Below are 18,611 nucleotides of genomic sequence, written 5' to 3'. Positions count from 1 at the left end.
TCCACCACCTGCAACCGCATGGCATGATTCAGCCAAAGACACACGTTTAATTCCCTTAGATTTTAACAGCAGAGTTAACTACATCCTCAAGTCTCTGGCTGAAACCAATGGCACTTCAATATGCCAGTTGCTACTGGAGTGTGGCCATGTTAGGCTTGAAGGGCATTTCTAAAAAAATCCACCTTTATACAACTTTTAAAGATAACATATAAAGAGAAAGCCCTGCATAGCTTTCATGCACAACATTACCACTAAAATAATAGATCTTCATGCACAAGCGACTGTGATACAATTAAATATCCCTGAATTAATTTAGAAACAGAGATTGCTATTCAAAAGCAGCAGACCTTTATAAGAAAGAGAACATGTGCAGGAAAAAAAAAGCGACTGCAAACCACAATTCAGTTATGCAGATCATGGAACTAATGTGGAATAAATAAATTGTGGACTCTGGCTTGGACCTAATAGACTGAACAACATGTTAAAAAAGAAAAAGAAAATCTAAATTCATTTAAAACTACAAAGTGCATATATGTGTGCACTATTTCTCAAGTATATGTTTCAGTATTGTTGCCTAAAATAAAATGTAAAACACAATTTTTAAGGTGCAACTATTAATTAATGCATTTCCCAAGCATGTTTTGAGACAAGAACCAGTTTTCTTTGGTGAAAAGAGCCTCCCCATGAAGCACATTTGCCCCTTAGAGGTGGTTTTCACCATTTCATTACATGCCTTGGCAAGTAACACACAATTCCACCTGTGGGCAAATTTCCCTGAAAACTTCCATCTTTTTTTCTGAATGCTTTTTGCTTGATGGTAGGTCAAAAGAAGAAATTGCTTCCCAGTAAGAAACTCAGAGTCAGTTCACACGAGAACTGGGAACATGACAGTTATTAGAGAACCACTCGATGGCATCAGGTCTAAGATCAGGCTTTTTACATGCCATCACATGTTTGATATAACAACAACAAAAAAATTGACGATAATAATGCATTTGTAACCCAAACTAGGCATCAGCCTTAATTGAATATGGAAAAGAATAAGTTTTCCCCTACTTCTCTCATAAGGAACGTAAGTGTTGCAGTTTAGAACCGTAAGGCTCTCAGGTGCACAAACTAGTTTAGTTACTCTTGAGTACCTGGATTTAGGCTTGAGTCTTAGATGTAAGGTTCATTTATGCATTACTGGCAGTGGGGTAGGAGCTGCTTCTTAGCAGTTTTGTCCCACATCACCTGCAGGAATGCCATTATCTGCAAGCTGAGGCCAAGAGCCAGGTGGCAAGGAACCATGTCACTGGCCCTGTCTATCAACTCAAAGATCAGCAGAATACTCGGAAAGGAATTCTCTCAGCCCCGAGTGACTTGGCCATCTTCATCATGCTTCCAAGCAGCAAGGTGAATCCTACCACTTGTCAACTGCTCTCTCACGTGTGGTAAGTGATCCCAAGCACTAGCAAGATTGATATGGAAAGAAGCTACAACCACCAGCTGACCCACGATTCAGCTTTTCCTATGTCAGATCATAAGTGGTTAGTATCGCTTAGTGAAAAACACAGCACTATGCTTAAGTGTTCAATAGTTGGGCTATAAAGAGCGAAAAGAGACAAATGAGAGAACTTTCACTCATGCTCTACCTTTGCATTCCAGAATGCAAATAATTAAAAATTAACAATGCATAATATACCGCAGAGTATCTATGAAGTCTTCCATAAAACCAGTGGACTTCTCTTTCAAGACCTTATTTTTTTTTGCACCCAAACAAAAAACATTTACAGAGCATCTACTGTTTTACTAATTCATCTGCGTATGAGTCCTCTTGTACCCGAAAACTCCAATTGTATCAAAGGAGGTTTCCTTACTTTACTGGCTCCCATGACTCCCGCTCAAATCCCCTGTGAATTGACTGTGCAATTGAGGATTCCATGAGATCGACATATCTAACAACAAGTGGGGCAAACAGGTCTTGAAGATGTTTGTGGTATTTTCCATTGCACAAATTATCTAGAATAAATAAATAAATAAAAGCATGGTAAGAAGTCTTTCGCAGCAACCCAGACTGTCATATTTATCATACAGCATAAATTTTTGAGCTCAAAGCAATACTTTACAGGGCAAAACAATTCAGCTAGAAAAGGTCCTGCCAAATAAAAGGCTTTGCTACCAAACCATTTACTCTACATTTCAGGGATTCTGATGAGGCTAGTAACTGCAATATTACCATCTTTCTTCAAACGAGCAAACAATAAAATCATACTCATTAGTGGCAACACAGGTATTGGCAAAACAGTTGTGTTCTTAGTACCGGGTACAAAATGCTGAAGTTGCTTTGTACCGATTAAGACTTTCTTAGATGCGTCACTTTAAATCCTTGGATCTTTGATCCCATATAAAATAAACTGAATACGAAGGCATCATGGGAACTGTAGTTTTTTCATGAGTGTGGAAAATACCATGAAAAATCCCTGTATCCAGCTCTTTGGAACTACAGCTTCCATGTGTCCTTGAAGGGAAACTGCAACATGTGCAGCTCAACCTGATGCAGGGCTGCTTGGAAGTATACCCAACTGTATTCAATGGGGTTTAATTGCAGTCTTAAACGGGTTGAAGTTTGTGGTATAGAATGTCCTTAGGCTTGCACCCAGTGCTCATCATGAAATTTGTAAGATGCAAGCTCAGATGTTATTTCACAGACATTTGTCTTTATTTAAGATTCACCTTTCAACCCTCTTCACACACCAATCCCACTCACATCTTTTTGCCATGAAATGCTCTACACTCTCTGCCTACAGGTTCCTACAACCTAGATCTGAGTTTGGGAACCTGTGGCTCTTTAGACAATGCCGGACTCTAACTCCCATCAGCTCCAGCCAGCATAGCCGATGGTCAGGAATGATGGGAATTGTAGTGCAGCAGGATCTGGAGGGTTGTAGGCTCCCCATCCTAACTAGATAGTTCTGATCCATCAGCTGGGAATCACTAACTTACATCAATGAGCTACTGAACAAATTGGAAGGATACGATAGCCATAATAAACAAAACAAAATAAAAAAACCCAACACAGTGATCTGCACATGCATTAGAAACGTCTGCAAATTCCTTCATTGAAGTTTTCACTATAGCTGTCCATGCTGTCCACAGAGCAAAACTGATTTTTCTCTTTGAAACATGACTTCTTTTTCTGGTTGTATGAGCAACTGAAGTAGAAACTTCAAAGAACTTTGTAGTGGCACATGTGGTTCTCCCTTGCATTTATTTTGCAAACAGAGTGGTATTCAGCTAAGGTTTACCTACTGAAATTGATGGCCTCAACACAGTCATGCTAATAAAAAGCATTGCTAACAAGTACCACCAACCAACTGCGTAACTGGCTGGTGTTATTCATTTATAAGCTGGTTTCAATGAGGCAATAGAAAGGTTTGATACTGTCTTTGTACAGGAGTTTACATATGTAAGGTACATAGTTCCCTGAGTATGAATAAACAAGAATGCCTTTCTTCCAAAACCACTGAGAGTCAAACGAATTATCAAAGGCCACTTTTATTCCACAAAGAACCAGAAAACAACCTATCAGAGAAGGAACATTAAATGGCCAAATACAATACATACAGTCACTACGAAGTGAATCATTTAGAAGTTGAAAGAGTGGAAAGCTGTCCCAGGTATCTGGGGGCTGGACCTCTAGAGCAGCATCCATATCCACCGCAAACAAGGAAAGGAAGGTTTCCGCATGCTCAACCATTAAATCTGACCACCAAGCAAAGGCCTTTAAATGGAGTAGGGGGGAAAAAGGTGAAAAAAGTATTAGTGATCTCCTAAACCACAGTGCATTTTCGCACTTGTAATAGGCATTCTGAAAACAAGAGCTACTAATGGGGATCCTACTGGAAACTAGCTTTATTGTAAAGAGAACAGCAGTACAAAATGCTAGCATAGTGCAGATATGGTGTATCCATCAAGCCGCTGCTACTTTTTGGCAGGAACTTCTCCAGGAGCGTTGAATCAGAACTGTATACTTCCTCTACATATCTGTAATGCAACAGAGGATGCATGCCTGTTCAGTTTACAATAACCCATTCAATTCCTTTTAGATCATGCTATTTGCTAGAGGGGTAAACTAGTTCTTTGTCTAAAATATAAAACATCTGGGAGTTTCTTCACTGTGTTTGTGGGTTTTCTCCTTTTCTTTCCCACGATCCTATCAAAAATCCATCTAGAATCTGACTGACAACTGCAATGTGAGAACAGCACTTGCACGGGAACTGACTGGCCCTAAAACATCTCACATTAACAGTGCAAAGTCAACCAGTCAATTAAAAAAAGATCCCTACCTTAATTTAACTCATTTAAGTTTTAAAGGAATTAAAGATGGTTTTCCCCACTTAGAATGGAAGAATTACCACCCAGTTTTAGAAGGCTGGCATTAGAAGAACCACCAAGCATCAAGCCAGGGTGTGCCTACAGCAGGAAATAAATCTAAAGTTGAAAACCAAGAAATATCAGTGAAGTAACTCTTTTGTCATGCGCATGGGTCCTCGAGAATTCACTGTACAGCTTTTCTGAAGTGACATTCACATCATACATGACTCAGATGTGAATGTGTTTGGAACACATGCATGCGTGTTTAAAATCACTTCTGCTGAGGAACATGCAGTATGAGTGGAGTTGTCAACAGGACCTTGTGCAGTAACTGTTAGGCAATACGGAAACTATTCAACAGCTTAGTGTTTATACAAGGTAAAAAAAAAATGTCATTAGCATTTACCAAGGGGAGAAAAAAAGTTAGACTTGAAAGTGAGGAAAAGGCTAATTATATTTGATTAAATAGCCATTTTTAAATCTGCTAATGCGGTCCTGTTCTGTGTTCCATCCTCCGAGGAGGTAACACTGTCAATCTGACTGGAGCAGTGCCTTTTGTGTGGTGGCCCCAGAGTTATGGAATGTGCTTCCCTGAGAGTTCTATGGTTTGTATCCAACTAGGTCATACTCAGAGAGAGTAGACCCACTGAAATCAAGGACCAAGAAAACCACAACTGACTTAAATCCAGTGCTTTTTTTCCTGGGGGAATGCAGGGGTATGCATAGCCCTAAACATTTTGTGATTCTAAGTTTGGCCTCATTGAGGAGCAGTATTTCAGTATAAGTAGGAAAATGAGAGTACTCCTAAACATTTTTTTTTTACAGAAAAAAGCACTGCTTAAATCCATTGGGCCTACTTTGAGAATGTCTTAGTTTTGTACTATCTATGTATTCTTCTCCAAGCTCTTTTCAGAAGCAGATGAAGACCTGTTTATTCTGCCAGTCATTTCTGGAGTTAACAGCAGATTTCCAATTGCTGATTTATGTAGTTTTAAATTATTGTTTTATACTGTTTCAGTTAGACATGTCTTCAATTAGAAATGTTTTGTGGACATTTTTGCTGGAAGGTGGCTAAGAAACACTGTGCATAAAATGAATAAGTACATACAACTGAACAGAAATGGTTAGTGATTAATCATGTCAATTGCAAGGGTATATTTTTATCAGTGGATGGGGGAAACAGTTCAAATAGAAATGAATGGATGGACTGAACCCCTACTTTGTTTTGCAATGCATTATTTTTGAGACATTAACAGAAATTGATAATCAACATTCAAATTATTCACTGAAGGGCCCAAATTGCCAACTTTCACATTTTAAACTATTCCTTAACCTACTCAGGCATCCTTTTTTACTACAAGCAGTGCACCATGACATGGATTATATTAATTTTTAACAGGAGGTCCTGAGGAAGGCAGGAGGAATTGTACCTCTGATGTGCTAATTCAGACACAAAGGAGCTCTATTTGTTCAGATACTGGTTTTTTGTCCTGGTTCCCACAGAAAACTCCTATGTGGATATGTGCCAAGGGATCCATAGTATGAAATATCAAGGCATGGTGTGAGGGTTTAAGATTATATAAATTTGAATCTCTATGTAGTATTATAATGCCACGACACTTTAACATTAAGAGCTCTATATTACTTTATATGTAATTGCAATTGTTTTGCTATTTTCTATTAATGTCGCCTTTGTAGATATCTGATTTGTACAAATATCTGATTTGCATCATATCCAGATTTTCAGGGGAAATTTAATTCTAACAGACTAGTTGTTATGGAAATTTCATACAGATGAGTTCTGCTGGATCACACCAAAGGTTCATCTAGTCCAGAATTTTCCTTTCCACAATGGCCCATCAGATTCCTTTCAGAGATTTCAAGGGATTGTAATCCTAAAAAGTTCTGTATTTCTTCCCTGGCAAAATATTGCACAGTGTTCACAATTTTCTGCTTTGTTTGGCTCAGGTTATCGATTGCTTTTGTTATCTTTACAGGGTTTGCTTTATCTTCTGGACTAAAATACTGTGTTATAAATTACAGTGGATTGGCAGGGGTGGAAGAAACCTATCAGTAATAATGTCCACACACAATAAACATACCTATGAGTTAAAAAAAGAAAAAGAGAGAAAGAGAGCTAATGCTTTAGAAATTCAGAAGAAAGGATCACGGTCTTTTCCGAAGAACAATGCTTTTCACTCTGTAAGTAGCAGTCAGCTTGCACTCAGTAAGTCTGTTCATTCATGCCAAGCTTATTGCCCTGTGATCACAGTATATCGTTCCTTCTTTCTCCAAAATGAGAGAAGTAACATGGTGTTACTCAACAATCCAGTTCAACACAGAAAAGTTTAGTTTGCCACCTACTTACCTTCTTTGTCCCAAGCATGGAAAGGAAGTATTCTCCCTACATCACCACACTTACAATTCCCTACACCCATGGGAACTCATGTATATATGCATATCTCACATGAGGTAAAATACATATATACATACTCCTACATATACATACATAAGGAGAGAGAACGGCAGTACTGAGACTGCCTATGGTAGCTACTGCCTTATAAAATGCCCTGTTACTTAGGGAAATGTTTACGAACAATGAGACAAATGGCATAGACTTAAAGGCTATAAGATGTCTGTTGGGATCTGAACAGCAACTTTAGCTTTTGCAACTGTTCAACAACACAGTTCAGGGCCCTTTTGCTTAAACTGAATTAATTGTACAGCACATATTTAATGACAATCTTCACTGTGTTCTCTGGGGGTTTTTTGGAGAGGGGGAGGTAGGGGTGAGGAGTGTTGTGCGTTTGCTAATTGTTAACAAACCCACTATGAACTAGGAAGAAATCTTTTTGCGCATTAACAGGTGTGTGCATTAACAGGTGTGTTAATCCACTGTGCATTCTACAATACCCTTCCCATGTGCTCATGCTGCTTGTCTTAAATGGTTGTCAGTAAGTGATGTAAGGATGTGTGTGAAGTCTTCAGTGAACCTCAAGTGACCCGAAAAGTACTTATGAAAACTCATGGAAAGTAAGAGAAGGGAGTGTTTTCATTTTGTCTTTTTAATGCTACAAAGTCAGTAAATCTGGAGGGAGAAGGGGAAAGGCAACTGGCCATAGCATCTATAACATCACCAATCTACGCTACACTTACTTATTTTACGGATACAGGTAGGTAGCCGTGTTGGTCTGCCATAGTCAAAATAAAAAAATTCCTTCCAGTAGCACCTTAAAGACCAACTAAGTTAGTTATTGGTATGAGCTTTCGTGTGCATGCGAAATCTGAAGAAGTATGTATCTGAAGAAGAAGCATGGTATCTGAAGAAGTGTGCATGCACACGAAAGCTCATACCAAGAACTAACTTAGTTGGTCTTTAAGGTGCTACTGGAAGGATTTTTTTTATTTTTATTTTACGGAGCAATCCTAATTCCCAGCAGGGCTGAACAGAGTGTACAAGTCACTGCTGCATCTGTGGCACTGTTGCTTGTGCTGGCCTGGCTAGGAAGGAGGGGTGGAGACAGTGCTAAATGCTCGCAGAGAAGAAAGGCCTGGATCAGGCCAGTTGTGGATAGCTGGGTCGACTTAAGATCCAGCAGATTTCTTGGCCAGCCAAGCTAACCCTTTGCTGAAACACCCCATTTCAAGGGTTTGCGCTGGTGGGGATGCCACTAGAGACCATGCTTTTGGAGGGTGCAGTGGGAACCTCAATGGTGGCAGAGCTCCCTGTGCCCTGCCAGCGGATCCCAGCAGATCCAGGTACTGCCCACATCCTAACCTCCTTCAGGTCAGGGGTTAGGATTGATCTGTTGCACATCAGTCTTCTTGATCTATAAAACCCCAAATGGATTTGCGTTGATTCTGTAAATCAGGATGGAGAAGCTGTTGCCCTCCAGGTGTTGCTGGACTACAACTCCCATCATCTCCGCATATTGGCCAAGCTGGCTGCGGTTGATGGAAGCTGGAATCCAACAGCAACTGGAGCGCTACAGGTTCCCCAGCCCTGCTCTAAGAGATAACTACTTTCAGTCAAGGCGGGCTCATATGCTAAGGGTCCTGTGTGGTTGCTGTTCGCCAGTGGTCCATTTGCATTCTACTTGGGTAACGTTGGACTAGCAGAATCATGTGCGTGTGTACTGGTCGCTGCAGGCATGTCCCTTGCCAACGTTGCTCCATGTGGTAGCTCTCAACATGTGGTGAACTGTTTTCCCTTACAGAACCTATGCCTCAAAGTCATAGCCATTGGCCACTTGTATCAGTTGTTGCCATTGTCTTGCTACTGAACAACTGCAGATTTCTCATTCCTTCACGAAGTGTATGAAAAAGGCGAGATAGTGAGGTGGGAAGCAGCATTATTTGCCATAGGTATGCCACCACAGCTGCCCAGAATCATGCTCTTTCTGAATTAACACAGCTAGTCTTTCAGCAACATGAAAGCAGAATTTTCTCCACTCCTGAACCTTGGATCAACACTCTCTCCATATGTACATATTGTATATATATTTATATATACCGTATACCAAAACAATACACACAATGGACAAAATCAGAGGAAGGCTATAGCTATCCTAGCTAATAGTTTGGCACTTATTTTTATTACCAGCAGGGGAAAACTATATAGAGATCAGGTGTACGCTGAGCAACAGAGGTAAACAGGCTGAGGAAAGAGCCCAGGCAGGTAGAACAAGTGTTGGGATGTAACTGCAGTGCTTGTAAAAATAAATCCATCGCTACATGCACGGGCTGGAGAATTTCCCCCCACATTGGCCCTGCCATGTAGGGCTACAATTCCACAAGCAGTTCTGACAGAAGTTGCTGTTACATTCCTTGGCTCCAGAGTTACAAAGCAAGGATGACCCAGGGAAGATCCCATTAGGAAACATGGCACCGAGAGGGCATGCACGGAAATATGACAGGAGGTGACTTGTTTCATTCACTTTAGTCACATACCTCTTTCCCCTGCCAGGATCATCCAAGATTGAATGAACAGTAGAAAAACAGGGAGGAAATTTAAATATGCAATCAGGCATTAGTTGGGACTCGTGGATTGCTGTGCACTAGAAATAAATTAATTTTACTCTGCTTTTATTAGACATCTGATTTATGGTTGTTGTTTTTTTTAATGGCAAAATTATTTATGTTAGAATGTATTTAATACAATATAGAAACGTCAGTGAAAAGGAAAGGAGAAAATAGGGAATTAACGCTGCAGTGTTAAAATTTATAAACAAAGGATAGTTTTATCTTAATTTTAAGAGGATCATTTATATAAAAAAAGGTTATCACAGATCACTTCATTTTTCAAAGAACATTGGATATGAGTTTACATGCAAATTTAACTTCATATATGCACCTGTATATGGGAGGATGAAACCCTGGCACCACATGAAGGCAAATGCACACTGACTACTTCGGAGTCAGAATTTCATTTTTTGGATTAATAAATGTGTCCTTTAAAATCCTAACAGGATTCTAAGCTGCTTTAAGAGTGGCAACTAAACCAGCTCTCCCTTTGCTGGAGAACTTACTCACTGAAAGGCACAAGTTGTGCCAAGACTTCTGGCAACATGAATAGTAACTGAAGCTGTATTCTTGGGCCCTGTTATGCATGCTTTAGTTCCTTGCATATTAAAGCATATGAACAACTGAACATCTATAGAGTCCTGACCTAGTCTGGGCAGTTGTCAGTTCATTGGTTAATTTCTATTATTGGCTGTTTGGTACATATAATATGGCTTTTGCACAACAAGAAAACTCAAACTTCAACTCATCTTAGCCCACCTCTTAAATTAGAAACCTTTTATGTTGTAGTTATTCAGCAGGTAAAGAAAACTGGCCAAATTTTGCTGCATCCCACAATGATTTAATAAATCAACATAAAATTATTAGTGGCAAACTGACTTCAAAGCTGAGGCATACCAGGTGGAGTAACCCAGACAAAAACACATTATATTGGAATGCAAAGTATATCTGCTTGGGGTTCTGTTCTTCTTCTTTTATTTACGCAAGGAACAGATGTAATCAAATTCTCTTATTGCAGATCTCTCCTGCAAAATCCATGTAGTTTTTACATTCTGACATAATGTTTTCTCCATGGATTTCTCCACAGGTAATCTCCGAAATGTTACATTGGAACAGAACCAGAGAATAGAATCTGACCACTGGTGGATACGATCCATAACTGAACTGCCTCTTTAAACCCCAGCCCAACTGAACCAGCATGTAAAGTGATGGTTAAGCAATTATGCCCATAGTTGTTTCATCAATCTTATACAGTTGAGCCCTATATGCATCTACTCAAAAGCATGTCTCATGAGGTCAACAGGATTTTACTCCCGGGTATGTGCATAGGGGACTGTAGCCTTAAAGGTCTTTCCCTGTAAAATTATTTTTCTTTTTAGTGATATTTAGTTTTATTTTTTGGGGGTAGACAGTGGATTTGCCTTGCTCACACCCTATGGCGTAAAGAACTAGAGGTGCAAAACGCAGAGGGATGACACTTGGTCCAATAGGTCCCCGCTCAGAAATGTTTAGGCCACAGCTGCTCACCTCTGCATGGTGCTCTTCGTTCTGCTGTAGGACTTCAATTACCAATTCCGCCAAGCGAATTGTATCTTCTAGCTTTTTGGCAGGTGTGACTAACCGACCTACATTTTCTGTAGTACAAGAACTTGAATTAAAATGGAGTGAGACAGGATAGGCTCAATGTAAGGCCAACAGATTGGTTGCTTTTTTTTTTTAAAGAAAGAACAGAAAAGAAAAATCCCAGGGTAATTAATAATAGTAATTAAAAAGAAAAGAAAAGAGGAACCTCTACTTCATGCAAGGGTTAAAATGCTATGTAGTTAGTACTGAGCAAACCATAAAGCCACGTTTGTTGTTATACCATGAAAACAGTGCTCCAGCTTTGGATTTAAATATGCGGTACAAATTGTTTTACTTTGCAGTTGAGACGGTATCAAGTAACTACTTGAAAATACATTTCCTAGAGACAGCATCTTGGTCTTATCTGCATAGGGAACATCTGATTTCACAGTTTATGCATACATATGGTTGTGCTGCGCATCTCAAACACTGTTTGTGATTTTGAGTATTATCTAAACTGATCCAGAAATTAGGAATGTTAGAATAAAGGATTTAAGCTAATTCATCCCAGTTGACACCAGTGGTGTTACACCAGCTTACATCTACATTTGCGTGTCACTACGGTGCTCATTGTGGCCACTTCAACAGGGGCTGATGGGAGCTGCATTCCAAACCACCTGGAAGGCATCAGGTTGGGGAAGACCAGGGCTATTTTCAGCCGGAACTTGCCAGAACTCAGTTCTGGCACCACTCAGGTGGGCACCCTTGCCATTCTATGAGAACGAGGGAGGCAGTTATTGTCACATGGTGAGTTCCGGCACCTTTTTCTAGGAAAATAGCACTGGGGAAGGCTGCATTAGCAAACTCTAACTATACCCACACCAACACCAACAGATCTCTCACTGCGCCTCGAGATAGTGACAAAACACAAGGACTGCCAAAATGTGCAGTGCCCAGTGCTCCTAGTAGTTAGGTAGAAGAACGCCATATTTAGGGCACACTATATTACTGAAAATAAAAAAATTCCTTCCAGTAGCACCTTAAAGACCAACTAAGTTAGTTCTTGGTATGAGCTTTCGTGTGCATGCACACTTCTTCAGATACACTGAAACAGAAGTTGCCAGATCCTTCTATCACCTTCTCACCCCTTGCCTTTTCCTGTAAGACCTATTACAGTCGTTAAGAGTCGTCAACAGGCTCATCTCAGCTATCTGCCAATCTCCCATTCCCACCACCCTTCTGAGTAATACCCCTCCCCACCTTCTCACTATATAGAAGGATCTGGCAACTTCTGTTTCAGTGTATCTGAAGAAGTGTGCATGAACACGAAAGCTCATACCAAGAACTAACTTAGTTGGTCTTTAAGGTGCTACTGGAAGGAATTTTTTTATTTTGACTATGGCAGACCAACACGGCTACCTATCTGTAACTATATTACTGAGTTTGGGAACTTACCCCTCTCCCCCCCAGTATGTATGAGGGTTATAATAAAAGAGGTTATCAATAACATTATGGTTATCCAGATAAAACTGGCAGAGGGCCTTTTCGGTAGAGGCCCCTGCCCTGGGGAACGCCCTCCCATCAGATGTCAAGTAAACTAACAACTATCTGACTTTTAAAAGACATCTGAAGGCAGCCCTGTTTAGGGAAGATTTTAATGATTGAAGTTTTATTCAGTTTTTAGTGTTCTGTTGGGAGCCGCCCAGAGTGGCTGGGGAAACCCATCCAGATGGGCAGGGTATAAATTAAATTATTAAATATCCAATTATGTTAAGTGATTAATTTTTTTTTTTTTGCCTTTTAAACTGCAATTGATCCAGAATGCAGCAGCTAGACTGGTGACTGGGAGTGGCCGCCGAGACCATATAACACCAGTCCTGAAAGATCTTCATTGGCTCCCAGTATGTTTCCGAGCACAATTCAAAGTCTTGGTGCTGACCTTTAAAGCCCTAAACGGCCTCAGTCCTGTATACCTGAAGGAGTGTATTGTTCAGCCCGGATACTGAGGTCCAAGTTGCAGGGAACCTGGCAGAGGGCCTTCTTGGTAGTGGCGCCTGCCCTGTAGAACATGCTCCCAGCAGATGTCAGGGCAATAAACAACTATCTGACTTTTAAAAGACAACTGAAGACGGCCCTGTTTAGGGAAGTTTTTAATGTCTGATGCTCTATTGTTTTTAAAATTCGGTGGAAGTCACCCTGAGTGGCTGGGGAAACCCAGCCAGATGGGTGGGGTATAAATAATAAATTATTATAAATTATTATTATACAATGCCTTGGCTACTGCATCCCTTTGGGGCTGTACCTTCCACTCACACATCTGAACCAGCAGATATAACCACAAGCTTACCTGCAAGAATTTGTCTCTAGATGAAATGTAGATTCATCCCAAGCTTAATTTTCTTTTCAACACCTTTTTTTTTTAAAAAAAATTATAACCTCCTCCATTTTAGAGAACCATATTGTGGACAACTGGAGCACTGCTCAATGAAACGGCATACTTCTCAATCATTTCATACTTCATTTAATTCATACAGATTCACATATCTCATGCAAAATGTTATGCAACAACAATGTTATTTTGTGCTGACGTTGATATTTGAAAATGTTGCATATGTCAGACATTGCTAGACAAAAAAGGTGGACATTTTGAAACCAATGCTATTTACTAGAAGCGCTGCGCTAGGAAATTTCTCTTTTTCAAAGCCTACGGTCGAGACTACTTTCCTATGATCTAAACTAAGAGCAAATTAAGGAGAAAAAGGCTAAACTAGAAAGATATATTTAATAAAAGAAAGGAAAACCATTACGGTTACTTGGTGCTTGCTTAGGTATGCCTTTCAGCATCTGATTTATCATGTTAGTCTGCGTTTGAGTGGATGGAGTGGGCCCAGCTGGGGGCTTGGGCACGGACGATCGAGCTGTTCGTGAATGATGTAAAGAGACAGCAAAAGTAAAGACACATGTGACTTCATAAACAGTGACAAAAAAGATGAAAACTTTTGAACGAAAAGTAAGCAGAAATGATAAAAGTACAAATGGAATAGCTGCTGTTTTGCTTATCGTCAACTCAAGTACTACACAATTATGACAACAAACATTTTTTTCTGAAGTCGACAGATTCCACTATGCTACAAGAATTCACAATCTAGGATGCTTAAAATTCAGTGCGAATGCTAATTGTTATTTCATGTAGCCAAGTGCAAAAAGCAGGATTTTAGTACAGTCAATTAGTTGTGTATGGTTTTTTTTTTAAAAAAACTTTATCTGCATGTGTCAAATGTGAAATAGCATTGCATGCCTTTGATACCCATATCGTGGCAAGAAATATTGCCTGCTATGGATTTCTTCTAGATATTGTGAGACTTATTAACTGAAAAAATGCAGAAAGTACAGAAACGAATTGTTTTGCAATGACTGCATTTTGAAAAAAGTAAATAACACCATTCTGGGCTAAAAGGATTGCTATACAGCATTCTTTGTGCAATTTAAATATGTACTCAAATCTCTCGCTTTCTTAAAAAAAAAAGTGTGGTTTCTGATTGTTTCCAGCTCATTATTTTCCACTTGGAATTGTAGTGGCTTTTATATTCTGGGTTGAATCATATATAAAAACTTGCCAGCTCTATCAAATATGTTACTTTGCTATTCCAAATGTTAGAATACTGCAAATCAGGACTTGACCCATCTGTCATATAGTTTGTGATATCAGCCTAGGGGGAATATATATATATATATATAATTTCTGTATGCACACAACAACAAATTCTATATGATGAATGTACCTCTCCTATAGTTTCTGTTATGTTCAAGATCAACATTATAATAGCCAAAGCACTTCTCTAAACAATTCTGTCTGCAAGGAGTCTGGCATATTTATCTACATGGTTTGTTGCCAGAAGCCCTTTTCTTTTTGCTTGCATTTTCCAGAGATGGAAAAGAATGAGAAAAGAAAGAAAGAAAGAAAGAAAGAAAGAAAGAAAGAAAGAAAGAGCCTAATTGTTTAGCTCTTTACAGGAAGATGATTTCTGGTAAATTGTAATTTTGAAAGTGTTCTAAATCTTTTATAAATGGCTGTATGTTCAGGGCAGTAGAAACACTTGCCTCTTTGAAGCGCAACTGTAAGGGAGCAATCCTATATACATGAAGCTGGCATAAACTTACACCAGATCCAAACTCCATTCAGTCATGGGGCTACTGTCTACTGAGCTGACCTAAGTCTGGCAGAGGGGAAGCAAGTCTTTAAAATACGGTTTGGGTTATACCACCCTTCATAGCTTAACTAATGCTGGGTTGCCAGGTCACATGACCATGCTGAATGGTCTTAGGATCTGGCCTAAGTCCTCCCCCCACTTTGGTCCCTCCCACATCACATCCCTGGAGCGCCCTTTCTTCAGGGCTTACAACAGCTTAAGGTCTGCCAAGCTCAGCTAAGCCAAGGATGAGGGAAGATACTCCAGCGTACCTCCAGCTGAGCTGAGGGTGAGGAAGTTAAGCTGTTGGATCACTGCCTTGTCATGGCAAAGGGACTTGAATAATTCAGAGAAGCTATGAGCTATGCCGTGCAGGGCCACCCAAGACGGACAGGTCTTATTGGAGAGTTCTGACTAAATGTGATCCACCTGGAGCAGGAACCAGCAAGCCACTCCAGTATCCCTGCCAAGAAAACTCCATGGACAAAGACAACAGGTTTGCCCAAACTGCAGGAGGCAGTGGAAGACAGGAGTGCCTGGCATGCTCTGGTCCATGGGGTCATGAAGAGTCCGACATGACTAAATGGCTAAACAACAACAAGCCTGGCTACACCAGGAACCTCCTGGCTCAGCCAGAGATCTGCTCATCTGATCATCCCAGCAGATATTGCTTTAGGATTGCTCCCTTAGGCAGCAATCCCACACAAACTTTGCCTGCTTGGATTCCACTGAAGCCAATGGGATTTGAGAAGCCCGTGTGAAGGATGGTATCCCAAATCTTAATGAACCATCCATCCCATTCTAAGAGGTATACACGCTCTGTCACACAAACAAAAGCCAAATAATCACCTGTTCATCGTACCCATAATGGTCAGCCATAATCATAATGGGTGACCAGAAGGGCTATTCAAGCTTAGTTTTCATCTTTCCTTTTGATATGGTGACTTTTCCCACATGGCAACCTAACAAGGCATGTTTGGCATGACAAATATGGGGAGGTCTGTCGGGCCAAGTTGCTGCTCTAAGCACATAGGCCCTCCCTTGTCAATGAGTGGATATCAGGGGCAAGAGCAGTAGGAGCATGGCTGTCAGGGTCAGGATGTGCTATCTGGCTGCCCCTCCATATACTGCATATATGCATAGAGGAATCTCTCCTGAACACCCCTACTGAGCCAGAACCTCAGTCCACATTCCTCACAAATAATGTACAAAGAACTTGGAAAGCTTCACTGAACTTTATGACATTTCTGAATGCTCTTTATAACATTTATGTTAGGAATACATTTATGTTAGGAATACCTATACAACTTATGTGACTAAATTTCTTTCACCCTTTTTCTGAAATGGTTCCCCTTTCCTTGAAATGAATCCATCAATTCATGTCCCAAAACATCTTAGTCTAATTTCTCATGGGCTAAGGAAGGGAATGGATACTAGTAAAGTTTTTTGCCTTATGCTAAACACATTATTTCTTATTTTGTCTAGTATTTCCCTTTGTTGGGATATTTTCTCCCCATGATGCTATGGGTCAAGGGGGCAGAATTTCACAGAACCACTGTGAGTCAAGAAAAGATTGGAAATGGAAGCCTTTTTCCTGCTGTAGGCCTCTTAGGAAACAGCCATCCTATCTAGCATGCAATCTGGACAACTCATAATCTCTGATTTATAGGAAAAAATATCCCAGGCTAGTCTTGGTTAAAACCCTTTAAGGGCATATTAAAGCTCACCTCAAAAGGAAGAGTGAGCTTTACTTGTCTTTCTAAGTTGGAGAAGACTTGCTGGCTTCCATGGCCTCCTGAATTTCTGTCCTTATCTCTGTATTTTGCACCCATTCAGTCTAATGGACCAACATCACACCACTGTTTAATATGGAAATATTTAAGATGGTCACAGGTGGGTAATTTTTCTGGACAAGGTTAGCTTCCTTGGCTCTGCTGGTGTGTTTGCACTATGCTGACCTTCAGACCACTTCAAGCAACCCAGCTGCCAGGAAGCTAGTATAGCAACTTTGCCTCCCCTGGCAAGCCTCTTCTGCCTGTGTGTGCTTGTGTGTGTCTGCCCCCCCAAATTAAACTAAAACAACGAATGCTGATAACAAGAGCAATGTTTGGAAAAGGCTGTCGTTCCCTTACACCAAATATATGCATGGGTCAATTATGTCGCTGCAGACAATTTTCATCTGACCTGTTCCCATTCAGTTACGACGTGAATGGCATTTCCTCAAAGGAATACCAAAGCCAGAGGACAATTGCACCCACGAGACACGGCTTAGCTGTGCAGCAGGCCCTGCAGTAACTCAACTCTGCACCAGCCTTAAATATGTTCCAGCTACTGAACTTGCCAGCAGCTGCACATTTCTGCCAGTTGCTGCAGACCTAGACACCTACAGTGACCTAGATGAAAAATATATTTCAGAGCTGATTGGCATTTAAATCCTGCAGCTGTCAAACACGCCTGGGTTGCGCAACTGCAGTTGGGGTGTGCTTGTTTGCGAGTGCCCGCGCACATGAGTGGGTGCCCAAAGCAGAAAAATATGGGGAAGAGAGTGAAGCAGAAAAAAGGGTGGGGAGAGCGAGAGTGAGAGGAATAAAGAAAGAAAACAGCGTAAAGCAAAGTGGCCATAGCAGCTGGCCTTATCAAGTATTTTTTTTTAAAAAAACAAAACAAAACAGCTTAAAACACATGACCTATGGATTGGATTGTGCAGTTCTCAGCGCACTGATCCACTACTCTGATTTTTCTTTTTTTGAAATGAAATTGTAAAAACAAAAGGAAATAGGAAGAAGTATTTTTGAAAGCAACCAGGGAGGGATCTGTGCATATTTCCCTACAGCTCCGCAACATGCACCACAAGAGTAATTAAAATACCCCTGCTGATTCCCTATTGATGCCAACAAGTGCATATAGATGGCTTCTGCCAAACTCTGGCATGAGATGTAATTGCTTCATGCTAGGTTATAAAGGCAGTGGGCAGAACCAGGAATACTGTCACACTACAAAAGTCCAAATTCCAGGACCACACTTTCAACTTTCAGGATTACATTAACAGCATTTTTTTTTAAAAAAAGATTTCCTTTTTATTATTATTTATGCATGTGTGAGTACTAAAGAGACCTGATTCGCTCTAGCTTGGGGACTTAGGGACAGAGCAGGGCTGGCAGGCATTTGGATGGGCAGTGTCCCTGCAGAGATCAGTTTGTAGGAATTAGCATCTCCATATTCTACATGTCTTTTGTAGCTGTTGTGATTTACCTGATTGTAACAGCTCAAAAGAGGGCCGTTATAATCTCAGAAACAATAGTGGCAGGGTAGACATTCCCATATGGAGGTATTGATTCACACAATGACTCTGAGCTGATTGCCCTGCTGAGATGCTCAACCTCTTCTCACATCCATTGCACAGAAGTGAAACTCTCAGGATGGTGTGAAAAGCAAGTACAAGTACCGAAAAGCTGGTATCATACGGGATAAATCAATACC

At 40.5% G+C, this 18,611-nt stretch overlaps 1 protein-coding gene across 9 annotated transcripts in view; it reads right to left on the bottom strand.

The window, feature by feature from the left end:
- The window catches only part of CADPS (calcium dependent secretion activator), a 352,734-nt gene that overhangs the window by 86,472 nt on the left and 247,651 nt on the right, over positions 1-18,611 (bottom strand). For 7 of the 9 annotated variants that reach the window (XM_082209238.1, XM_082209243.1, XM_082209240.1 and 4 more), the window contains 3 exons: positions 10,906-11,012; positions 3,607-3,763; positions 1,860-2,001 (listed from right to left, as the gene is read on the bottom strand). In XM_082209238.1, the coding sequence (XP_082065364.1) occupies positions 1,860-2,001; positions 3,607-3,763; positions 10,906-11,012 (406 nt within the window). Of the gene's footprint in view, positions 1-1,859; positions 2,002-3,606; positions 3,764-10,905; positions 11,027-13,754; positions 13,860-18,611 lie in introns of all 9 variants that reach the window. The other 2 variants (XM_082209246.1, XM_082209239.1) reach the window with 2 other exon arrangements.

Source organism: Podarcis vaucheri (genome assembly GCF_965113315.1).
Source record: "Podarcis vaucheri genome assembly, chromosome: 2".
NCBI lineage: Eukaryota > Metazoa > Chordata > Lepidosauria > Squamata > Lacertidae > Podarcis > Podarcis vaucheri.
The sequence above is the reverse complement of the archived record's forward strand: the minus strand, read 5'-3'. Positions and strand labels throughout refer to the sequence as shown.